This window comes from Polypterus senegalus, chromosome 1 (genome assembly GCF_016835505.1).
Source record: "Polypterus senegalus isolate Bchr_013 chromosome 1, ASM1683550v1, whole genome shotgun sequence".
In the NCBI taxonomy this organism is placed as follows: Eukaryota; Metazoa; Chordata; class Cladistia; order Polypteriformes; family Polypteridae; genus Polypterus; species Polypterus senegalus.
The window spans coordinates 40,578,587-40,600,607 of NC_053154.1; the positions used below are offsets into that span (position 1 = coordinate 40,578,587).

The 22,021-nt window shown below is 36.1% G+C and overlaps 2 protein-coding genes across 2 annotated transcripts in view; one reads left to right on the top strand and one right to left on the bottom strand.

Moving 5' to 3' along the window:
* Positions 1-22,021, top strand: part of ipo4 (importin 4) — a 162,391-nt gene that overhangs the window by 95,704 nt on the left and 44,666 nt on the right. The window lies entirely within an intron of this gene.
* Positions 1,609-8,412, bottom strand: LOC120525381. The gene is made up of 2 exons (XM_039747621.1): positions 5,795-8,412; positions 1,609-4,775 (listed from the first exon to the last, which is right to left on the bottom strand). Exons 1-2 carry the CDS (start codon positions 5,940-5,942, stop codon positions 3,985-3,987), a joined length of 939 nt encoding a protein of 312 aa, XP_039603555.1. The 5' UTR covers positions 5,943-8,412; the 3' UTR covers positions 1,609-3,984.

Consider the following 22,021-nt stretch of genomic DNA (forward strand, 5'->3'; position numbering starts at 1 on the left):
TCCCAAAACAGAATTCTGATTGCATAAATGATTTATTCTAAAGATAGTGCACATCACAGTTATTACTTTATCAGAATAAACTACCTTCTTCCTACCTACATAGTGTTACTTTCCTGTAAGAGGCTTAGTTTACTTTGACATACACCGTTCCCCTCTTTCTCCAGTCCCCATATATTTCTGATTTTTTTTAATATCCTCTTGAGATGTCTTTGCTTGTTTTGCATAATGGACACTTCTTTTTATGACAATAGTGATATCAGAAAATGGGAGAGTGTCATTACCAATGAATTTTTCAGCTTAAGCTAATGTCACATTACATTACTTCTATTAAGTAGAGATGTCAAACTTGCCAATCCACTTGTTGATCTTGTCTCTAAAGTATGTCACATTGCACAGCTAGCTATTACACGGCATGTCATGATTCTGTGATGACATTCCTACGTGGTTTCACATTTCCTCCTTTTTCTGACAGCCAATGAGAGATACCTGACGATGCTTGTGTCTGTGTAAAGGTTTACCCGACTTCAGCCGCAGTCTCTACCCTTTTGTCTTCTTCTTCTATTCTTTTATGGTAAATTAAACAAAAGGCATCAGATAGACAAGCCTCTTTTTTGTTTGCAAGGCCCAAAGCACTCATGTTCCTTATTTGTTATAGCTGCATTATATGCATTGTGTTTCTGGCTGAGCACTCATTGTTTGTCAGCTCAGAGCCTGCCCCAACAACTAAAGAAAAAAAATCAAGCCTGTATGACGTTTTCTTGGGTAGTCATCCTTTGCCTAGGATGTCCGACTGCGTGGCTGGTTGTCAAGGGAGTGCGCTACATCTGTCCTAACTTACTAAGATTATGTAAATGAAGTCTGCAACTTAAAATTGGTGAAAGTGACATGACCTTAGTCTCAGAGTCCCATTTAATTTTTCTAGTTACTGATGATGTTTTGTTATTTGTTCAACTTTAATTTTAGATTCTCTTTTTATATGAATTAATTTGTTTCAGCATACCTATTTATTTTTACAACAACCTTTCCCAATCAGGTAACCCAGGAGGAATACATCCATCTCCCAAAGGCCAGGTACATATGAAGTTTTCCACTCTTTCCCAAAAATCCATCTCCTACACCCAAATTAAGCTCAAGTCCCATACATATGTATATAAATCACTATATTTATTGATTATTGGAATTTGACAAATAAAATCTTGTATAGCGTTTTTCCCAACTGTTTGATTGTATATTTTCATTTAACATATTTATAAAATGAACAAGCACCAACCCTAAATAAGATGACTGCTGTGAGTGCCATATTATTTGATGATTGATTGTCAAAGACATTTACTACAGTAACACTGATAACAGTAGCGTATAATATATTGAGTTAGTTTGAAAGTATTAAAGTACATTAATAAACAAGACACTGTAAAACTGAAGTTTTTACCTGAGATTTTTATATTGCCTGTCTGCCCGATTAAATGCTTTTCATTTTAATTTATAACCTCCATATTTTAAATATCCAACTGTGTTGCCTTATGTAATTACTTGGCTGGCAACCTCTCATTAGTCCTTTATCTTAAACAAAATACATCTTAGTGTCGTAATCTTTTTCACCTGAAATTTTAACCTTCAATTGTAGTTAACCACAAGTATTTGAAAACTTAAACTGAAGGCACGTTGTTACTTCCATAAACAGTTACCTTTAAACAAACAATATCATAAATAATTTATATTTGTGCATACATTATGGTTTATAAATATTGTTTACTTGAAATATAAATTCAGTTTTGTTTTTACTTTGATGAAGTTACATCAGTTATTATTATTTTGCAAGTAAACATCCAGAGCCCCAATGGAAACTTCATTGTAATTTGCTGTACTTTGGCTGCTAATAATGGCATAAGAAGAGACTTTATTGGCCAGTTCTGTATTTCCAAAACAACATTTCATCTGTTAAGAAAGTGAACTTATTTGTGATCTGCCTAATTACTGGAAGGCAGACAAGACAGTATTAACCATAGTTAAAGAAAGATCCAGGAATTCAGTATGTTGTGAACCCCCTCAGGTGGTAGAACCATGCAATAAAAGAATGTCAATTGCCCCGTCTTAAGCTGTGATTTCCAAAATTCTATTAGCAGAATTTTATCAACTCCCACCGTTTTTTGTTTTTTTTCTTTTACCAGTTGTGGTATCGCTGTCTACTGTCCAAGCTATATTTGTTTGAAATTCACTTTTTTGCTAGCATTTACAGATCTCTGTAGTGCTTTTAAAAAAAGGCATCAAAGCAAACTTTTACAATAGGCAATATATTAGTTGAGCCATACAGTTTCCACTTGACAATGATAAACCTGACACCGTCCCAAGGGATATTATTCAAATGTCCTGATGTTTTTTTAGCCTTCACCCAATTAATACATTTTATTTGGGAGTTCTTTAGTCATCTCTTTCTTTGGCATGTATTGAACTTTGCTTGGTATGGTTTGTTAGGGGGACTGGGCAGTCAAGATGTTCATTTTGTATTATTCTTGAAGGTACATTTGTTTCAAGAGTGACAGTCTCTCAAGAAATAAGGTGTTTTTATCTTTATAACTTTCTAAGAACGTGTTTCATTGTACAGGTACCAACCAGCTTCTTTCATTGTTTAACACTCCTATTTTTGATCATTGTGGGAGAAACATCCCCTCTGGACTCAGTTTAATAACCCGATTCAGCTGATACTCCCCAGTCTCCCTGCCTTTCTTCTGGTCTTTTTGCAATATACTATTTGGAGAAACTCTTCAGCTCTTGCTGACTCAAAAAAGCAGAAAAAATCATGAAAGACCCTTCCCACCCTGGACATCACTTGCTTGAGTTGCTGCCCTCTGGCAGGTGGTTTTTGTCCATCCAATCGTGGACAAACAGATTTGAGAATCGTTTCTACCCCAGAGACTTACGAGAACTGAAAACCACTAAGCACTTATAATAATTGACAGTGACCAACATAACAGTCACTCTGGCAATATAAGTGCATCTTTACACTTTTTATATTATTTATAATATTCTACTTAATTTCATATATGCAATATATCTAAGTGCAATATTTAGTTATTCTATTGTATTGTATTATAACTATGTCCATTATATGTAAATGCACCTTTAGGATTGCTGCAATTTCGTTTTACTAAGTGCAGTGACAATAAAAGGAAGTTGAATATGTAAACAAAATAACCAGATGGTTGGATATTCCGACAAAAAGCCATGTTATATTGTTTGGTATTAACTACTGTTTTTTCCCAGTGAAAGTGTAGATGTTTCCTGCTTACTACCCTCTACTGACACTGTAGGCTCCTTCTCTTCTGAGACTTTTCCTTGGATTAACTGATAGTTCAGATTTATGGATGCCCAAACAATTAATGTGCATTTGGTAAATTGTCTTTTATAGTGAATTATTTCACAAAGACCTTTGTAGTGCAAATATTATATAGTATGTAAATTCCTGAAAATATAACAAAGAATTGTACAAAAAGAAGAAAAATTAAATAAGTGCATAAAAATATTTCAGAATGTAGTACAAACCAAACTTCTAATCATCTAGTATCTTGAATTACTTGAATTTGTATTGTATTCCATGTTTATTGTGTTAATTAAAATCATAGTAAAAGGCACCGATCACCCAATTTTCTAGACCCAAGTCACTGTCCTGGTTACCCTGTTCTTCAGAAATGCACTTTTATTTAAAGCTCTGTTAAAAATGTCTTTATTAGATTTTGTATTCGGGTTTTGTTTTTAAATGGGTAGAAAAAATATGTAGCCTTGTGTTTCGATCAGTTAAGAAAAAATTCCAGTTTTTCTTATGTATTCAGTGAAATGTGAAATGTGCTATTTCATCAGCAAAAAACATCACACTTAGCCAGGGCTTTTTTAGCACATGCAGTATTTACTGCATAAAATGCGTCTCCCCTTGTGTTTAGCAAGTACATGTGTTAGCAGCTTTCCATGTGTAAACCAGATAGAGTTCTAAAAGATAGTTTTCAACATTGTGCTTTTTCTGGATGAGTGAAACCAGGTCAAAATGCAGAAACTCAGATCCTCCGTGCAACTGAGTAGAGATGTATTGAATGCTAGAACAGGTGTAAATAGGAACAAACACACCAGACACACCAGACTTTTCAGAAAATACCTTTTGACAGTACATGGTTGTTCCTCGTTTGATATAATCATGGGAGATGAAAAAGTGTTCATTCTTGGAGACTTTACTTGATCAGCTTCAATGCATATCTGGCCACTGTTTTCAAGAATTTGAATGCTGGCTTCTATATTGTCTTTTACATGGTAAATAAATATCACATAGCAAAATGAAAATGTTGTTGACACCAATAGTGTAACAAGTGGCAAGTAAAAATTATACAGGTATAAGGTAGAGTAGAGGTCTGGCATGCATTGAGTTAGGCTACTTCCTCCTTGATTCCTGATGAAACAATCATTAATAAGATCCACTTCAGCAGGAAGAAACTGGCCACTGTAATCAGCTGCAATCACCCATGATAAAAGTGCAAACAGGAAGGTTGGTGCTTGCAATAGGACATTGCAGTATCCATTAGGGAACTCTCCTTCTGTTTTCCCCAGTTCAAGTAGTGGATGGGGCAGCGTAAAACGACAAATCATTTCTGTAGCAATCAGAGGAATGGCTAGCAGTAGTAATGCACCATAGGTGTGACTTAAGAAGGAGAGGAATCGGAGAGCGATGATGTCTGAGGTCACTGGAAGTATTGATAATGGGTGTAATAGCAGTAACAGGGCCAGAAATACTGTGGGGGGAAAGAAAAGTAAGGTTATTGAAAATATAATTTACATAGTCATTGATTAAAGTAGCTTATGAACAAACCAGATTATTGCCCAAAATTTAAACAATTGGTACAAAGAAGTTTTAATAAGCATTATAGAAAATGAAAGCCTTGTTAGAAATTTGCATAGAATTAACTACTGTATATCAGAGTACTCCCAGAAATCCACAATTTAGGAGTGGCTTATAATCAGAGTAGGGGAAAATAAAACAAATTTAACTAATAATTTCTTGTATTAACTCCTAGCACTTGCTCAGGCTACTTTATTGCATATATTGTTTTTGTTAAATCTTCTTCACAAGCCAGTTTCATGTTGTCAGCCTATTCATATGGTTAAAGGCAAATATATATGTAGTATATATAATGCACATTGCACTCCATGTATAATGTCTTGTCTTTGTGAGTGTGTTTCTTTTTTTGGTGTCACTTTTCTGAGGAGTGATGAAAGTAAGAATTTCATTGCATGTATACAAGACAACTTGAATTCATCTTTTGCAGCTGAGTGAGGCAGTTTTTGATTTCTTATTGTTAGTTTTTGAAAAGAATGCTATATCTAGTATATATATATATATATATACATATATATATATACATATATATACATACATATATATATATATATATATATATATATATATATATATATATATATATATATATATATATATATATATATATATATATATATATATATATATATATATATATATATATATATATATATATATATATATATATATATATATATATATATATATATATATATATATATATGGCTAGACAGCAAGAAACCTTTACCAAGAACTTTTTAAAACTCAGCACTACAATTATAAAAGGCACTTCCAAAAACTGGCTTGATCGAATACAGGATTGAAAGAACATGAATTATTCAGAAACAAGCTTATTCTGTCCAATATGCAAAAATATTTTTTCATTGTTTTTTTTTTTTTGTTTTTTTTTTAAAAGATTGACCATAACAGTACCTGTAACACAGAAGTCTGTGAATATTAGAAGACAACTGAAATACACTGCTGTAGTATTCACAGTGCTTCTAAAATGAGGATATGAGACTAAATTCAAGGCATTTTTAATTACCCCAAGACACACTGTAGCTTCCAGAATTCCTAACATGCTGCCAGTCTAGAAAAGACAAAAAAAAATGAACATCAAATGTTAGATGTTTTCGACCTGTTTTTCCCTGCCAGACAGATGTTTTATTTTTTGTTATTTAAAAAAAATATATATTTTCATAATTTTGTTGTTGAAAAGTCTCATCTCTGCATTACACACTGAAATGATTCAAAACAGTAAATGTAAAGTTAACAATACAGATTATACAGTATAATGTATCTACAGTCCCCTGGTAAAGACGAGTCAAAAAAGGTTATAAAAAATGCACCTTTTGGTGAATGACCTTAAACTCACACTGTAAAAATGCAGAGAAATCCAACTTTTAACAAAAGTAAATTTATTCTGAGAAAATAAAAAATCCTTTTAATAAAGAAACAGTCCCAGATTCCCTGCTGTATATCCTCCAACCTTATAAAGATGTTATGGAAATGATTCAGTGCTGTTTTACTTTCAAAAGGAGGTTGTACAAAAAATAAATGCAGTTTTGCCAATAATAATTGGCATGTGTGGTTTTGTTAAAATAATTATACCTTGAAGAGGAATTATTTTTTCCAGAATAAATTTACTTTAGTTAAAGTTTGGATTTTACTCATTTTCATTCTTCTATGGGTTACAATTTGGCAAAAATATGCCAATATGTGAGCAGTATCCAATGCAAGGCAGAAGCCAACTAGGCTCTCTCATGCACACATCCACAGTTGGCCAATTGACAGTCACTGTCTTAACAAAATGTTTATAGATAGCAATCATTCAAGAAATCAAAGCTGGATCTATGGAATTCTGAGTGAGGTACAAGCTGTCACTACTGTCTTACTAATACTACTACTGTTACTTACACCCACACACAACCCCTGTGTGTGGTGCCCAGTCTAGGGTTGGTTCTGGCCTTGCGCCCTGTGCTGCCATGGTGATCCTAGGAGTGAATAAGCATTCAATTCAGTTTCAATTTGTATAGCACTCTACACTGAATGCAGACTCATAACACAGTTACAAATTCAGTTTAATGCAATTACAAACTTTCTAAAATACTAATTACTTAATGAATACACATAAAAACACAGATTTGTTTAAACACACTGGACAAAAAAAACAGTTCCAGACTGAGTAACGTAAATAATACCATACAATATCTATATATTAACATAATTGTTGAATGATAATCGGTTGGCAATGGAATAGAGGAAAACAAAAACTCCAGTCAGCAGCAGTGCTTCTAATGACAATATAAGTGCACATTGGTATTCATATGCACTTTTTCCCACTGAATGTTTTGAATGATTCTTTGATTCTAGTATATTTATACTTTTCTTGCAAAGCACCAGATAAATCATAATCAGGTAGCTACCAATCAATAGATTCTAAGATTAGATAAATCGAACCTGAGGTGCCTTACAAATACATAACAACTTTTACTGTGTACATTAATGCAAATCTGCTTGTGTCTCAAAACCATTGTTTTTCCAAATGAGTTATGCAATTAGTCACTGTAAATAAATCTGTAATAAAATAATATGTTAAAATACAGTATACACAATGTCTTTGTCTTATTGTATTATATTGTTGAAGGCTTTGTGATTTATTTCAACATATTACTTAAATGAAGGCCAGCAGTGTTTTATTATATGTCTAGTTTTGGCAATATCTAGATTTGTAGAAAATAAAGTGAAGTACATGCAGTTTGTCATATAAATAATTGCTTTTTCACAACTCCACACATAACCAATTATTTAAGAAAAATTTTAAGACTCTCTTGTTTGGTGAAATTTTGTCTAATTATGTTTTGTAACCTAGGAATTGTAACCACCTTGTGTTTTGTTCTAAGCTCTTCACTTGTAGTGATCAATTTTGTAACTTTGTCCTGTAACACTTGTTCACAAATGGTCCCTCAGAATGATGTGTACTTAATTATGATAAACTCTAATTAAGTTGTTTTGGATAAAAGCGTCTGCTAAGCAAATAAATACAAATGTAAACGGAATCCTTAGTTTCCATCTATTCTTTTGTGCCCATGACCACAAGACCTAAAAAAATATTAGTATCTTAAAGGTAATGTTTTTTGCGTATGGACTTATGTGTGAACTGTGTGTAGTAAACCTGCTTCTTTAAGAATATATTATTTACGGTTCGTCCCAATTGGTTATTTGATGCTTGTCCTTTGCATTTCTGCATGGTGGATTTAGCAGGTGTGTCAGTGTATGTTTCTTTAGAGCCTGTGGTTTTGAACAGTGAGAGAGTACAGCGCAAGCCATGGGTGTTTGCTCAATAGTGGCATGATTGAGTGAATAAAGAAGCTACATTTTTATCGATTCAACCTAAAGTGGTGAATACTGTCTCTTGAATCAATTTGAGTAGCAGAGCATGGGAGTGGGCAGTATACCATTTGATTTCAAGTTCAAGGTTCAAAGTTTATTGTCATGTACACAGTAAGGAAACACGTTTTCCTGTACAATGAAATTCTTTCTTTGCTGTCCACACCAAATGACCAAACCAAAGTATAAAAAGATAAACATAAATAATAAGCAGCAGATAGATAATAAGTAACAGAGGCAGCATAAAGTATATAAACAGAATAGAAATATAAAGTGTAAATGTGCAGGTAGGTGTGTGATGGACAAGTCAAATACAATTGTGTGAGGTAGATAGAATGAGGTGGCCCATGGTTATAAACTCCAGTCAGTTATTTAGGAGTCTAATGGCCTTGCATTTCATTTTCTATACCTTCTGCCTGAGGGTAGAAGTGTGAACAGTTTGTGTTGGGGGTGGGTAAGGTCCCTGAGGATCGAGGCAGTTCTCCTGCAGACTCTGCAGTTGCAGATGCTCTGCACAGAGGGCATTGGGGTTCTGGTGATCTTCTCAGTAGTCTTTACCACTCTCTGCAGGCATTTGCGATCCATAGCAGTAGTGTTACCTTACCACATGGTGATACAGCTGGTCAAGATGCTCTCAACAATGCAGCTGTAAAAGTTGCAGAGGATCTTGGTCAACATACCAAACTTCCTCAGTCTCCTCAGAAAGTACAGCTGCTGCTGGGCCCTCTTGACCAGCTGTGTGGTGTTAAGTGTCCAAGTGAGTTCCTCACTGATGTAGACGCCCAGGTATTTAATGCTGCTCACCCTTTCCACTTCAAGCCCTCGGATGAACAGTGGCCGGTGAGGTCTCCTCTCCTTCCTCATGTCCACTATCATCTCCTTTGTCTTGTCTGTGTTGAGGGTGAGGTTGTCCTCACACCATGACGCCAGACTGTCCACCTCACTCCTGTAGGCCGCCTCATCCCCACCAGTGATGTGTCCATTCTCTGCGGTGTCATCTGTGAACTTTAGGATGATGTTATCTTTCTGAGAGGCGACACAGTCCTGGGTGAACAGGGTGTAGAGGATGGGGCTGACTGTCTTTGTGATAATGGTGGCTGAAATCCTATTGCAAATCCAGACAGACTGAGGCCTGCCAGTCACAGAGGGTGGGGTGCAGGCCAAGTGTAGACAGTTTATGGATGAGTTTATGGGGGATAACTGTGTTAAAGGCGGAGCTTTTGTCAACCAAGAGCATCCTGATGTAGGAGTCTTTGTTCTCCAGATGGGAGAGGGAATAATGTAGTGCGGCTGCGATGGCATCTGAGGTGGACCTGTTGGGCCAGTAGGCATACTGCAGGGGGTGCAGAGTGTCCGGTATGCTACTCTGATTGTGGGCCAGCACCACTCTCTCAAAACACTTCTTGATGATTGGAGTGAGTACTACCGGCCTGTAATCATTCATGCAGGTGGGTGGGCTTTTTTTAGCAAGGGGGGCGTTGATCGTAGTCTTAAAGCAGGATGGAACAATGACAGATAGATAGATAGATACTTTATTAACCCCAAAGGGAAATTCACATAATCCAGCAGCAGTATACTGATACAAAAAACAATATTAAATTAAAGAGTAATAAAAATGCATGTAAAAACAGGCAATAACTTTGAATAATGTTAGCGTTTACCAGGGTGCAATTGAAGTGCCCAGCTTTATTCCTGCAATAGATCCTGCCTTCCTAACAAGTTTCTCCAGGTGTGAGGCATCCTTCATGTTTATGCTACCTCCCCAGCTACCCCCGCGTAGAAGAGGGCACTCGCCACAACCATCTGGTAGAACATCTGCAGCATCTTATTGCAGATGTTGAAGGACGCCAACCTTCTAAGGAAGTATAGTGTAGTATAGTATAGTGAAGATGGAGCAGCTCGTTGGCACATGCTTTGAGAGCCCGCCCAGGGATGTTGTCTGGTCCTGCTGCCTTTCGGGGGTTGATCTTCCTTAGTGCTTTGTGTACCTGACCTGAAGGGGAGCGGAGGGTGGTTGTGTGATCCAGGTGTGTGTGTGTGTGTGCCTCCACTCTGTGCTGTTGCTGGATGTCTCAAAGTGGGTGTAGAAAGTGTTGAGATCATCCGGCACACTGTCTGTGGAGCTGATTGTGCTGGTGGTGGTCCTGTAGTCTGTGATGTGCTGTAGGCCCTGCCACATGCGTCCAGAGTCAGCAGTAGAATAGAAGCCCTCCAGCATCTCTCTGTACTGCCTCTTGGCTGTTGTGATGGGTTTTCTTAGTCCATACTTTGCAGCATGTGGCATATCTGACTGTTTATTCTGGTTGGGAAACTTCCTGACTGGTATTGTGGGCACGATGTTGTCAATACAGGTGCTAATGTACCCAGTCACATACTCAGCAAAGTCCTGTATGCTGATAGAAGAGTCCTCTGGGGTGGCTGCAACCTTAAACACATCCCAGTCTGTCTAAGCAAAACAGTCCTGCAGGGTGCTCTCAGCCTCTGGGGTCAAAGTTTAACTTGCTTAATGATAGGGGTTGTCTGTAGGCTGTGTACAGGAAGAGAGTGACATGGTCTGATTGTCCGAAGTGGTATAAGTGATATACCAGGTGAAACTGTTCTTGTGTGGAATTAAAAAAATATTTTACAGGCTTGCTGAAAAATACTGAAATAACATGCAAGACCATGCATAAAAAACGAAACTGAGAAATGTCATTTTCTGCCTGTGTATTACTTTTCTAAAGGTAATATCTTTGTGTACTTGAATGTGAAATATGTGTCAAAAGTGAGTGACTTGTAGTTGTGTAATAGTGTTAACTAACATTTTAGTGCATTAGAGGCTCTTCATTGTGCACAATTAATCACAAATATATTTATTATTTAAAAAAATGCTTCAGTCTGAAGAATATACATAGATATATATACAGTATATCAGTACCTACCAAAACCGTCATAATTTTTGATTACACCATGATATAGACTTTTGATCATATTGCTTGCTCAAAGCAGAGTGTTATGCAATATTTTAATGAAGAATAGATGTCCCTGTGTGCATGTTTAAACATTAATATACGTGTTATTTGTTTAAAAAAATATATTTTTCAGTATGAAAAGTACACTAGTGTTCAAAAGTTCAGAATTACCCAGAAATATATTTTTGATTAAAACTGGTACTTTTCTATCAAAGTATCTTCAAACTGATTTCGAATTATAGCCAAGGTATTACTAATGTTGTAAAAGGCTAGTGCTGTTTGAAATTACAGATTGTGTAACTTCTTATTTACATAATAAAACTTCAAAGCCCCATTTGTAGCAACCATTACTCCAGTGTCCTTGGCACTGTTGTTCTAATGTTTTTACCCTTAAAACAGGCCATCTAGCCTATGGGTTTGCCAATCTTATTAATTTTCTTTTAATCTTGTTATTGAAGCTACCAGCCTGCTAGCAAGCAATGTACAGATGTGTAGTGCCAACCCAAAAATGTGTGTATACATTCATTCTTGTTTATTTTTTTTCACCATTCCTTATCTAGTCCCATAATTTGTATGTAATGACATGTTTAGAAATGTCCCTTTGAGCACACTGACACATGTCCCAAACTTGTAATTTTAAAAATAAACAGCACAAAAATCTTCGGCAACCCAGAAACATTATCTGTATTTTTAAAGATAGCTGTTTGTCAGTGTAAGTGATTACTTTACTGTTGAAAGCACAATATAATATTAGAATAGACACAAATAAATATTCACCTGATAAAAATACACAAGCTAATCTTGAGTTTAAGTCAGTATTTTGTGTGACCTTCCGTAGAATGTTTTAAACTGAATCAGTTTGTTTTGGTACATTTTGGTTTAATTTTTCTATAGTTAATTATTCCAAACTTCTTGTAGGATTTGCCATAACTCTTGTTTTGACATTTGTTGTTTTTGCTGTCCCAGTAAAATGATCTCACACAATTTCAATTATTTCAAGGCTAGGGCTCTGAGGTGGCCAATTTAATACAGTTAGTGGTCCATTTGCAAACTTCTGTTCCAAGGATGTCTTAATAGTATTAGCAATGTGTTTGGACTTATGTTGCTGAACTAGAATGCTTTGATGGCTTAAACAGCACATGTTGAAATTCTGGTTTGGTTTGGTTGAGCTATTACAAGCTGAGAGTTGCTCTGTTAATGTATGTAATGTATGTCTTTTAAAATTTACCAGCCAGTTCTAAATCTCTCCTTGAGGCATTGATGTATGTGTGGTTACCAGTTTATTTTTTAAACTGCACTACTAGCATACTAAGAATACTAATCACTGCCTCATTTATTTGAGGCACGTTGTAGTTTTTGGAATGGCCAAGGTACATCGAGTAGAGGTGATTTAGCCTTTTTGCAAGATGCACTATCAGTAAGTTTCTGGAAATTACCCCAACAAATTGGGTTGCTTGTTATTATATCACTGTTTTTTGTTTTCATGACTTTAGACAAACTAACTTTAAAAATATATTTTGGATGGTCCAAGACTTTTGCACAGAACTGTACTGTACAAAATTAAACACTGGAAACCCTCATCTCCAGTAGGTGCTTTTCATGATAAATAAATAAAACTACAGACCTCCTGATCATTCAATTCAGCATATTCAAATAATACAAGGATAAACATCTTATCATTTTCCAAACCCTCTACGTCCATTATACAAATGTATAGCAATTAGTATTCTCCTTCACCTAACAGAGTTAATTTTTTTTTTTCCATGTGATGCTTTTGTGCAATGATCTCAGTACCAGTTCTGTATTATTTGGGGTCATTCATTCACTCTTTGTCTAAATCAGTCATTCCAGTAATTTTGCAGTGGTGCCTGAAGATTTTAGTTCCAGACCACTGTCTCAGTTAGTGAGTTATTTTAACTTATTTGATTTAATTCCTTAACTAACCTGTCTTTTGTTCTCTTATTCTACATTCAGAAAGGTGTTGCAGTGTGAGATCTACATTTTTAACTAATATGTATTATTCGTGTTTTGCCGCTACTTTGAATTTTTAAGTTTCTGTTGTCATTTTCTTATTAATTCAGTTCATTTTTTCTTTGGGATTTGCAGTTCTAAACCAAATAATTGGAGTCATTGAAGAACCGAGAGATATCAGAGCAAATAACACTAAATGCTGAAAGTATGAACCAACTTCAGTGTTATACTCACCAGCATGCTTATTATTAATTAATGACTGAAATAACCAAAATACTTGGAAAAAGCAGAATTAAAATAATAATAATGATGATAATAAAAATCTAAAAAAATTGATTTACAATGCTAAATTATGTTCATGCAACATTTTATAAATGCTTGTTACATTCTAATAAAAAATGAGCAGACGTTAGTTTTCTTATTTGTCTATTGACCCCAAAACATATAGAGCTTGGCATAACAGCTTGCTCAGTTAATACAGTATAGGAATTCAGTTAGAAACAGAACTTGGTTGGGATGAAATGTGCAGTGGCAGTGAGCCCTTGATACCCACTGGCTTAAACTTAATTCAAGTTTGGGTTTTCTGGGCCAGGTGAGACACAATCCATAAATCAAGTCTGGACTTGACACCAGTCAACCACAGGACACAATTTTGCATGCATCACTGCATAATTGTATTGGTATAAGTTAGGATTTTCAATCAACCTCATATCCACAGTTTTTGGGATCTGGAATAAAAACAGGAGTTTTGGATAGAAAATGTAGACACCTTGCCGACAGGGACCAGGTTGTGAAAGAGCCAAATGTAATTTTTAAAAACTGAATGTTTGTTCTGCCTGATGTACATCCTGAAAAGTAAATGGCTTTTTTAAACTTAAATGGTTGCTGAAAATGTATCGGGCACCTAAAACTTCAAATAGCCTCCCCTTATAGTTCTTTGAACCTCGGTCATTGCAAGGCTGAGATACTTTCTGTGTGGAGTTTTCATGCATTATCTACATTTCTTTGGGTTTCCAATGGTGCGTTCATTTCCAAATACTGTACAGATCAAACACAAGTTATTGGGATGACTGGCATTTTGAATTGTGAACACTTTTATCACAGTGTTAGCAGACAGAATTATCTTTCATTAGAAGTTAGTGAATGAGTTATAATTTGTGTTTTCACTATAACTGTGTGTATATATATATATATATATATATATATATATATATATATATATATATACTGTATATACTGTAGATATTCTATATCTAATTCTATTATATATATAATGTGTGTGTGTGTGTGTATACAGATATGTATACATATATACATATACACATATACATACTGTATATATATGTGTATATATGTGTATGTATATATGTATTTATGTATGTATGTTTTATTTGTTCATGTTTTATCTTAAAATTGATTAGTAGGCATGTAATTGAAGAGCTTTTAGTATTAGAGACTTACAGGATTTTTGCATTCTTGGACTTTTGCACGTATTTTTTAAGTATTGAATTATTAATTTAAAAAAATGAACATGCATTTTTCTGACCCTAATTTCATGACAGCAGCAGAATCAGGCAACATAACAGCTGCAGATGCATTAAACAGTAGGCAAACTTGAAACAAATTATGCAAACATCATTTGAGAGTTAAAGTTAAAATGCCTGATTAATTATACAAAGCAAATTACCTTTAAGCTTAAGGCAAGTTTTAAGTACATTGAATAGACTAATCACATTTTTAAAAAATCTGTTTAACAAGTGTAATGTGTGCCTAATTAATTCTATATTGCTGGGGGCCCAGATAATTAACCTGCAGTTCACAAGTTATTTTGAGATGCTGGTCATATCAATAATTTGTGTTTGGTCTGCAGTTAGAAATGAAGATATCATAGGAAGCCCAAAGAAAGGCAGATAATACATGAAAACTGTACACATGAAGTATCTTAGTCTGCCACTGACCTAAGTAAGCTCCAGGTACTGTGAGAGAGGAAGTTTAAGTGCCTGATAAATTTTTATCAACCATGTAAGGTGAAAAAAAAACCTTGATTACCTAACCTTACCATACTAATTACTGTACTGATTTATTTATTTCAGAAAGGCTTTTGTGTATAGTGCAAACTGCTCAAATAACTCTCTTGAAAATTTATAGTTTAAGTTGCATTACTGTTTGAAATGTGCTCCCATTTACTGAATGTTAAAGAAGTTTGGCACATGTAAATTTCCATCTTGGTAGAAAATAATGCTTTGCTGTTATTCTGACTTCTAAGGGAGCAGTTCAGACATGCCTTATGCTCCCTTTATCTGTGTGTGGTAATTATACAGCTTCCTAGAGATCTGTTTTTGCTCAGAGTATGACCACCACTATCCAGAAAAATTGTATTGTACTAATTCTGCAGAGTAAAAAAAGTGCAGCACAGCTACAGTCAGTTGCTTGGCCCTCAATAGGTTATACCTACAAGTAACCATTTTGTATACTCTTGCTAACTTAGTCAGTACTTGAGAAACTGAGCACACTAACCTGCTCCCAGGTAGATTTTCGTTTAATATTCACAGTTCTGCATCTCCCTGATTCCTTTGTTTCTCCTGCTCTCAGCTTGCTTACTCTCTCTTTTATTACAGGGTGCGGCTCCCTCTTATAGCAGGATTGTGAAGTGCTCTAACCAAATTTGCATATCCAAACTGCTTTACCAGCAGGATATGCAGGTTTGTGTGTTTAGCTACCAACTCCAACCCCTGGCGTGCACGTGCAGCACATTTGTGTCACCTTTCTACATGTTTTGTCTTGTTGTTAATAGGGGATTGAGGAAAATGTTACCTTGTAGGAGAGGGCTTTCTTGCTTAACTTCTGTTCTGCAACTTTGTTTTTCTCGTTATGTAGTTTCATAATACTTCACTTAAAGAAAATTGTTTTGATACATTTTTTAATTACACAATGTTTTCTGACAGTGGACAAATTTTTAAGCTGCTTGATTACTGCTGCTTATGTGAAGTTAATTCTTTGTAGGTCGATTAAGTTATAATGTGAGGTGGGGCACACAGAGTGAGCAGTCTAGGGGAAATAAAAGAAAACACAAAACCCTTTGAGCAATTTTCATTTTGACTATAGAACTATATAAGTAACTCATTCCAATTGAAACTGATTTTTTTTACATTTTCAGATAATAATAATAATAATAATAATAATAATAAGTTGCATTTATAAAGCACCTTTCATAAATCCAAGGTCGCTTTACATATAGAGGGGGAGGGGGAAAAAAAGAGATCACACAGAAGACAAAAGCATGTCAAAGAGAAAAGTTTTGAATTGAGATTTAAAGGTCGAGGGGGCGGCATGGTGGCGCAGTGGGTAGCGCTGCTGACTCGCAGTTAGGAGACCCGGGTTTGCTTCCCGGGTCCTCCCTCCGTGTAGTTTGCATATTCTCCCCGTGTCTGCGTGGGTTTCCTCCAGGTGCTCCAGTTTCCTCCCACAGTCCAAAGACATGCAGGTTAAGTGCACCATCGATCCTAAGTTGTCCCTAGAAAACGGGGAAAAAAAAAAGATCAAGAAAGAGGAGCAATCTCTGAGAGACTGAGGAAGGCAGTTCCAGAGTTAAGCGGCCATAACACTGAAGGACTTGCCTCCCAGGTTGGAGAGTCTGGTGCTTGGGACACTAAGGAGATTACTGCTTGAGAACCTGAGAGAGCGACAAGGAGTGTATGAAGCTAGGAGGTGAATGAGATAGAGAGGGGCAAGGTTATGTAGGGCTTTGAAGGTGAGAAGCAGAATCTTGAATTTAATCCTTGATGCAACCGGTAACCAGTGAATTTGAGAGAGAACAAGGGAGATATGAGCAGAATGCTTTGTTTGGGTGAGGACTCTGGCTGCGGAGTCCTGAAATATTATTATTATTATTAATGTACTGTAGCTTCTGTATATATTTTGCAGAGAGGCTGATCAATATGAGACATTATGAAACAATGAACCAGAGTCTGAGCATCATTAAAGGTGGCGAGCAATGTAACAGAGATGATAGAATGAAATTTTGGACAGAGGTCTAATATGTAGCTCAAAATTAAGGGATGAATCAAACAAAACACCAAGATTTCTGACAACAGGAACAGGTTTTACAAGTGTGCCATCAATAGAAACAGACATTAGATGCCTTGGAAAGTAGGGAGTTCGCAGCGGCGAAGTACTTCCTTAAATTTCTTATTAAGAAGAAAATGAAACCTTTTTAAACTGAGGGAAAATATACCAATAATTATTTGTTAAGGATCTCTTTGTATACCACATTGTCATTTCGGCACTCCGGTTGTAATATGACCAAGCTGTGCGCTGAGCTTACTCTTGAGCATGCAGCGTACAGTTGGCCATGTGAACAGTAATCTTGTTTCAAATCTCACAGGTTGGATTGCTGCTGTCATAATCGGTTTGAGTTTCATGGTTTGTTTCAATTACGACGGTATTTGCAGGACTTGTTTTGTTGAAGTGACATTCGGCATCTGTCAAGCGTTGTAAGCATACAACCGGTTTCATCGATAACTTCACATCCAGCTTTTGAGAGTTTAAACATTCATAAATATCAAAGTGTCCACTACTGAAATCGTCACCTGTGAATCTAAGATGTTTAAGAGGCATTGGCGGTTGTCCAAACGTGTAAAATATTTGGCTATTTTGGTACACTTGAAAGCGACAACCGAACAATTCAGCGGCAGCCATCAACTCACATGCAGAACCATAGGTGAAGTGCTTAAGCATTCCACTCTTCTAGTGCTCCTGTGTAGTATAATTATCTCCTGTACTTTTATCAGTTCACACCTTGAACCTGTCCCAGTCATTCAATACATAAGACACAATGTTCCTCCGGATATCAAGAGTGAGCCTGATATGGCCGTGCAATATTTAACAAAGAGAATGGAAAAGGCAGGTGCCATCTCCGTGCATGAAAACCACTCGGTAAGTGACAGTTCTTTGATCGATGGTGATCACCTCGATAGACATGTTAATAGGGGTATGGTTGGAGCGATAAAGGAAATGGGTACCTGAACAATGTAAAGTAAGTCTAAAATACCTACACAATAACTATAATCATAATAAATGAACAATAAAACCGCAGAGAAGCCGTGGATTAAATAAAAAGACTGTAGTTATCAGCAGAGAAACGTGAATCCCGTGGCAAGGAAGCAAGGAAGGGAATGTAGAGACCGGAGCGACGGACAGGCTTATATAGGCAGGCAGTTGGGATGGGTCAAGATGTTTTGGTGACCTGAGTTAACCAACAAATTCAAGCCCTTCACCTTTCTTTATTTTCAGGTGGTCTTGTGGTGGCTTGTTTTGTGTCTCATTATTGTAAGAGGCCCGAGTCACATCAATTAAAACTAAGGCAAAACAAGTTAATCAGCTCAATAATTAAGAAGATGTTTAGAATGAAAACATGCAGCCACTGTGACCCTCCAGGACCGGAGTTGGTCTAGACTCCATTCTTACAAAACATAGTACTGAAGTATTTGTCAATGACTTAGTTACTTCACGTATAGATTATTGTAATGCCATTCCATCTTGCATCCCTAAAAAACATATCCATCGTCTACAACTCACACAAAACTCCTCTGCTAGAATAAATAATTACCTGTTCTATGTCCACTGAACATATTGCACCTATACTTTCCCAGCTTCATTGGGTTCCTGTCTGCTACCTAATACAAAACAAAGAACTGCTTTTAACATTTAAAGCTCTCCAATCTTGCTCCTCCTTATCTCAATGATCTCCTACAGACTTGCACTCACTTCCTCTTGCTCCCTCAGATCCTCATCTGCAGCTCTAGTTTCTGTACCGCATATTAAACTCTGTTCTGTGGGAGCTAGAGCATTCTCACATAGTGCTCCTACTCGTCAACTCTGGAATTGTCATCCCTCTCACATCGATTAACTGGATTCAATAACACAACCCTCAAAACGTATCTTTTCAAACTGGCATACCAACTGTGATCTTACTTACTATTGCTAAAGCCAGTTATTTTCTTTTTACGTTTGCTACTACTTTTAATCTAATTGTTGTATGATTTACCTTTTATTTAATTTTATTTTTATACTTTTTTTGTTGTTTAATTACTTTGTAAGGTGACCTTGAGTGCTTAGAAAGGCACCTATTAAATAAAATGTATTATTATTATTATTATTACTACTATATTGCTGCCATTTACTTGCTGTTATTAATGTTTAAAAGTTCAAGTATACAGTATCCTTAAATCAGGTACCTTTGGAGTTAACAATACTGTTAAGTACACTGGACTTTGATTTTTAAATTAGGTGTTTCATCACAATAATTGGTGTTAGTAATATGAGGGAGATAGGGCTAAAATCTGTGATGAAAATAGAACATCACAAACAACATTTTGGATATTAAGAAGCTGATTAAGGCTATGATGGATTTCTTCTGTGTTTCTACTGTTTTGCCAGATATCTTTGCAAAAGTGTATGGTCTACCATGTATAACAGATGCAGAAAACAAACGATGGCATGCAAACACTTGGGCACCCTTGCTTAAAATGTCTGTTACTGTGATTAGTTAAGTGAGAAGAAGATAAACTGATCACAAAAGGCATAAACCTGAATATAATTACATTTTTATTTCCATCATTCATAGGTACAAAATACTAAAAAAATTAAAAGGGTCTAAAGCAAAAGTTTGGGCATCTGACAATGGTCAGCATGTAGTAACAACCCCTTTGGCATGTATCACAGCTTATAAACACTTTCTGTAGCCAGCTAACAGTCTTTCAGTTTTTACTTGGTGTATTTTCACCCATTTGTCCTTCCAAAAAGGCTTCTACTTCTGCAAGATTCTTGGGCCGTCTTCCATGCACTGCTCATTTGATATCTAGCCGCAGATTTTCAATGATGTTTAGGTCATGGGACTGTGAGGGCCATGGCAAAACTGACAGCTTCCACCTTTTCAGGTGTTACATTGCAGATTTTGAGGTATGTTTCAGATCATTATCTTGTTGTTGTAGGACCCATCCTCTTTTTAACTTCAACTTTTTAGAGATGCTGTGATGTTTGCTTCCAGAATTTGCTGGTATTTATTTGAATCCATTCTTCCCTTTCCAATGACATGTTCCCCGTGTCACTGGACTTCAACACAAACCCAAAGCTTGATCACACCATCCCCATGCTTAACAGTTGCAGAGATGTTCTGTTCTTGGAATTCAGCACCTTTTTTCCCCCAAACATACCTTTGTACATTGTGGCTGAAAAGTTTTATTTTGACTTCAACGGTCCACAGGACTTGTTTGCAAAATGCATCAGGCTTGTTTAGATGTTTATTTGCAAAACTCAGGCGCTGAATTTTGTGGGTAGGATGCAGGAAAGGTTTTATTCTGTTGACTTTACTGTGAAGGTCATATTTGTTCAGATGTTGCTGCACTGTAGAATAGTGCACCACCACTCCAGAGTATGCTAAATCTTCATGAATGTTTTTTGCAGTCAAACAGTGGTTTTTATTTGCCTTTCTAGCAACCCCACATGCAGTTCTTTCAGAAAGTTTTCTTGGTCTTCCACACGTCAACTTGACCTCCACTATGCTATTAACTGCCATTTCTTAATAACATTACAAACTGAGGAAACAGCTACTTGAAAATGCTTTGCTGTCTTCTTTTAGCCTTCTCCTGCTTTGTGAGCTTGAATTGTTTTATTTTTCAGAGTGCTAGGCAGCTGCTTAAAGGAGCCCATGGCTCCTTGTTGTTGGGACAGGGTTTGAAGAGTCAGAAAATGTATACAGTTTTGCAATTTACATCATCTGGGACTTCCAAATGATGACTGAGAACAAGTCATAGCCCAAACAAGCTAGTTAAGGTCTGTGACTGTGGTAAAAGTCATATGAGATCTCAAATATCTTGGACTGCCCAAACGCTTGCATGGTATTCCTTTCCTTTTTTCACTGTACAATTGTATAAATCAAAAAATAATACATCAAAAATGCTGAAAAGAAATGTGTAATCTTTAACTTTATGCCTTTTGATGATCAGTTCATCTTCTGCTCACTTAACTATTCACAGTAACAAACATTTTAAGCATGGGTACCCAAACCTTTGCATGCCGCTGTATTCAGGTTCCAGTCCAATCACCTATAATAGCTTGTATTTACTGTTCAGGATCCTGCTACCCTAACAAAATTTTTACATAACAATTGTTATGACATAAACCAAGAGGCACAAGTATTTTCGGGAAGAAAAGTGAACAATGAAAAAAGTATGGGAAACCTAGTGAAGAAAAATTAAAAAATATTACTCAAAGCCAGCTTGCATATGCAGAAGGTGTCTTCAGTTAAATATTTCTTCTTCTTTTCTTCATAGAGACCCAGTTGTCTGCAGCTTTCCCCATAATCAAAGTCCCCAGGATCTGGGCCCTCCAAGGAGATCAGCATGAGATCATTTAGTGTGCTTTGATTCATGCGATTTCTCAAACGTGTCTTGATCCTTTTAAGGGGAGAAAACCCCCTTTCACATTCAGCTGTGCTCACTGGGATCACCAGCCCCATATGAACTAGTTTGGCTAAATTTGGAAACGAGCTCTGATGTCGTTGCCATTTTTAGTAAAATCTGTTTTGGACTGAAGTCTTTGTATGATTGACTTCTGATCATTTTAGATGCAACTGTCCATTCTTGCCTACTACTTTCATATTTTAACATTGGAGCTTCTTAATATCCAAAATGTTGTTTGTGATGTTCTATTTTCATCACAGATTTTAGCCCTATCTCTCTCATATTACTAACACCAATTATTGTGATGAAACACCTAATTTAAAAATCAAAGTCCAGTGTACTTAACCGTATTGTTAACTCCAAAGGTACCTGATTTAAGGATACTG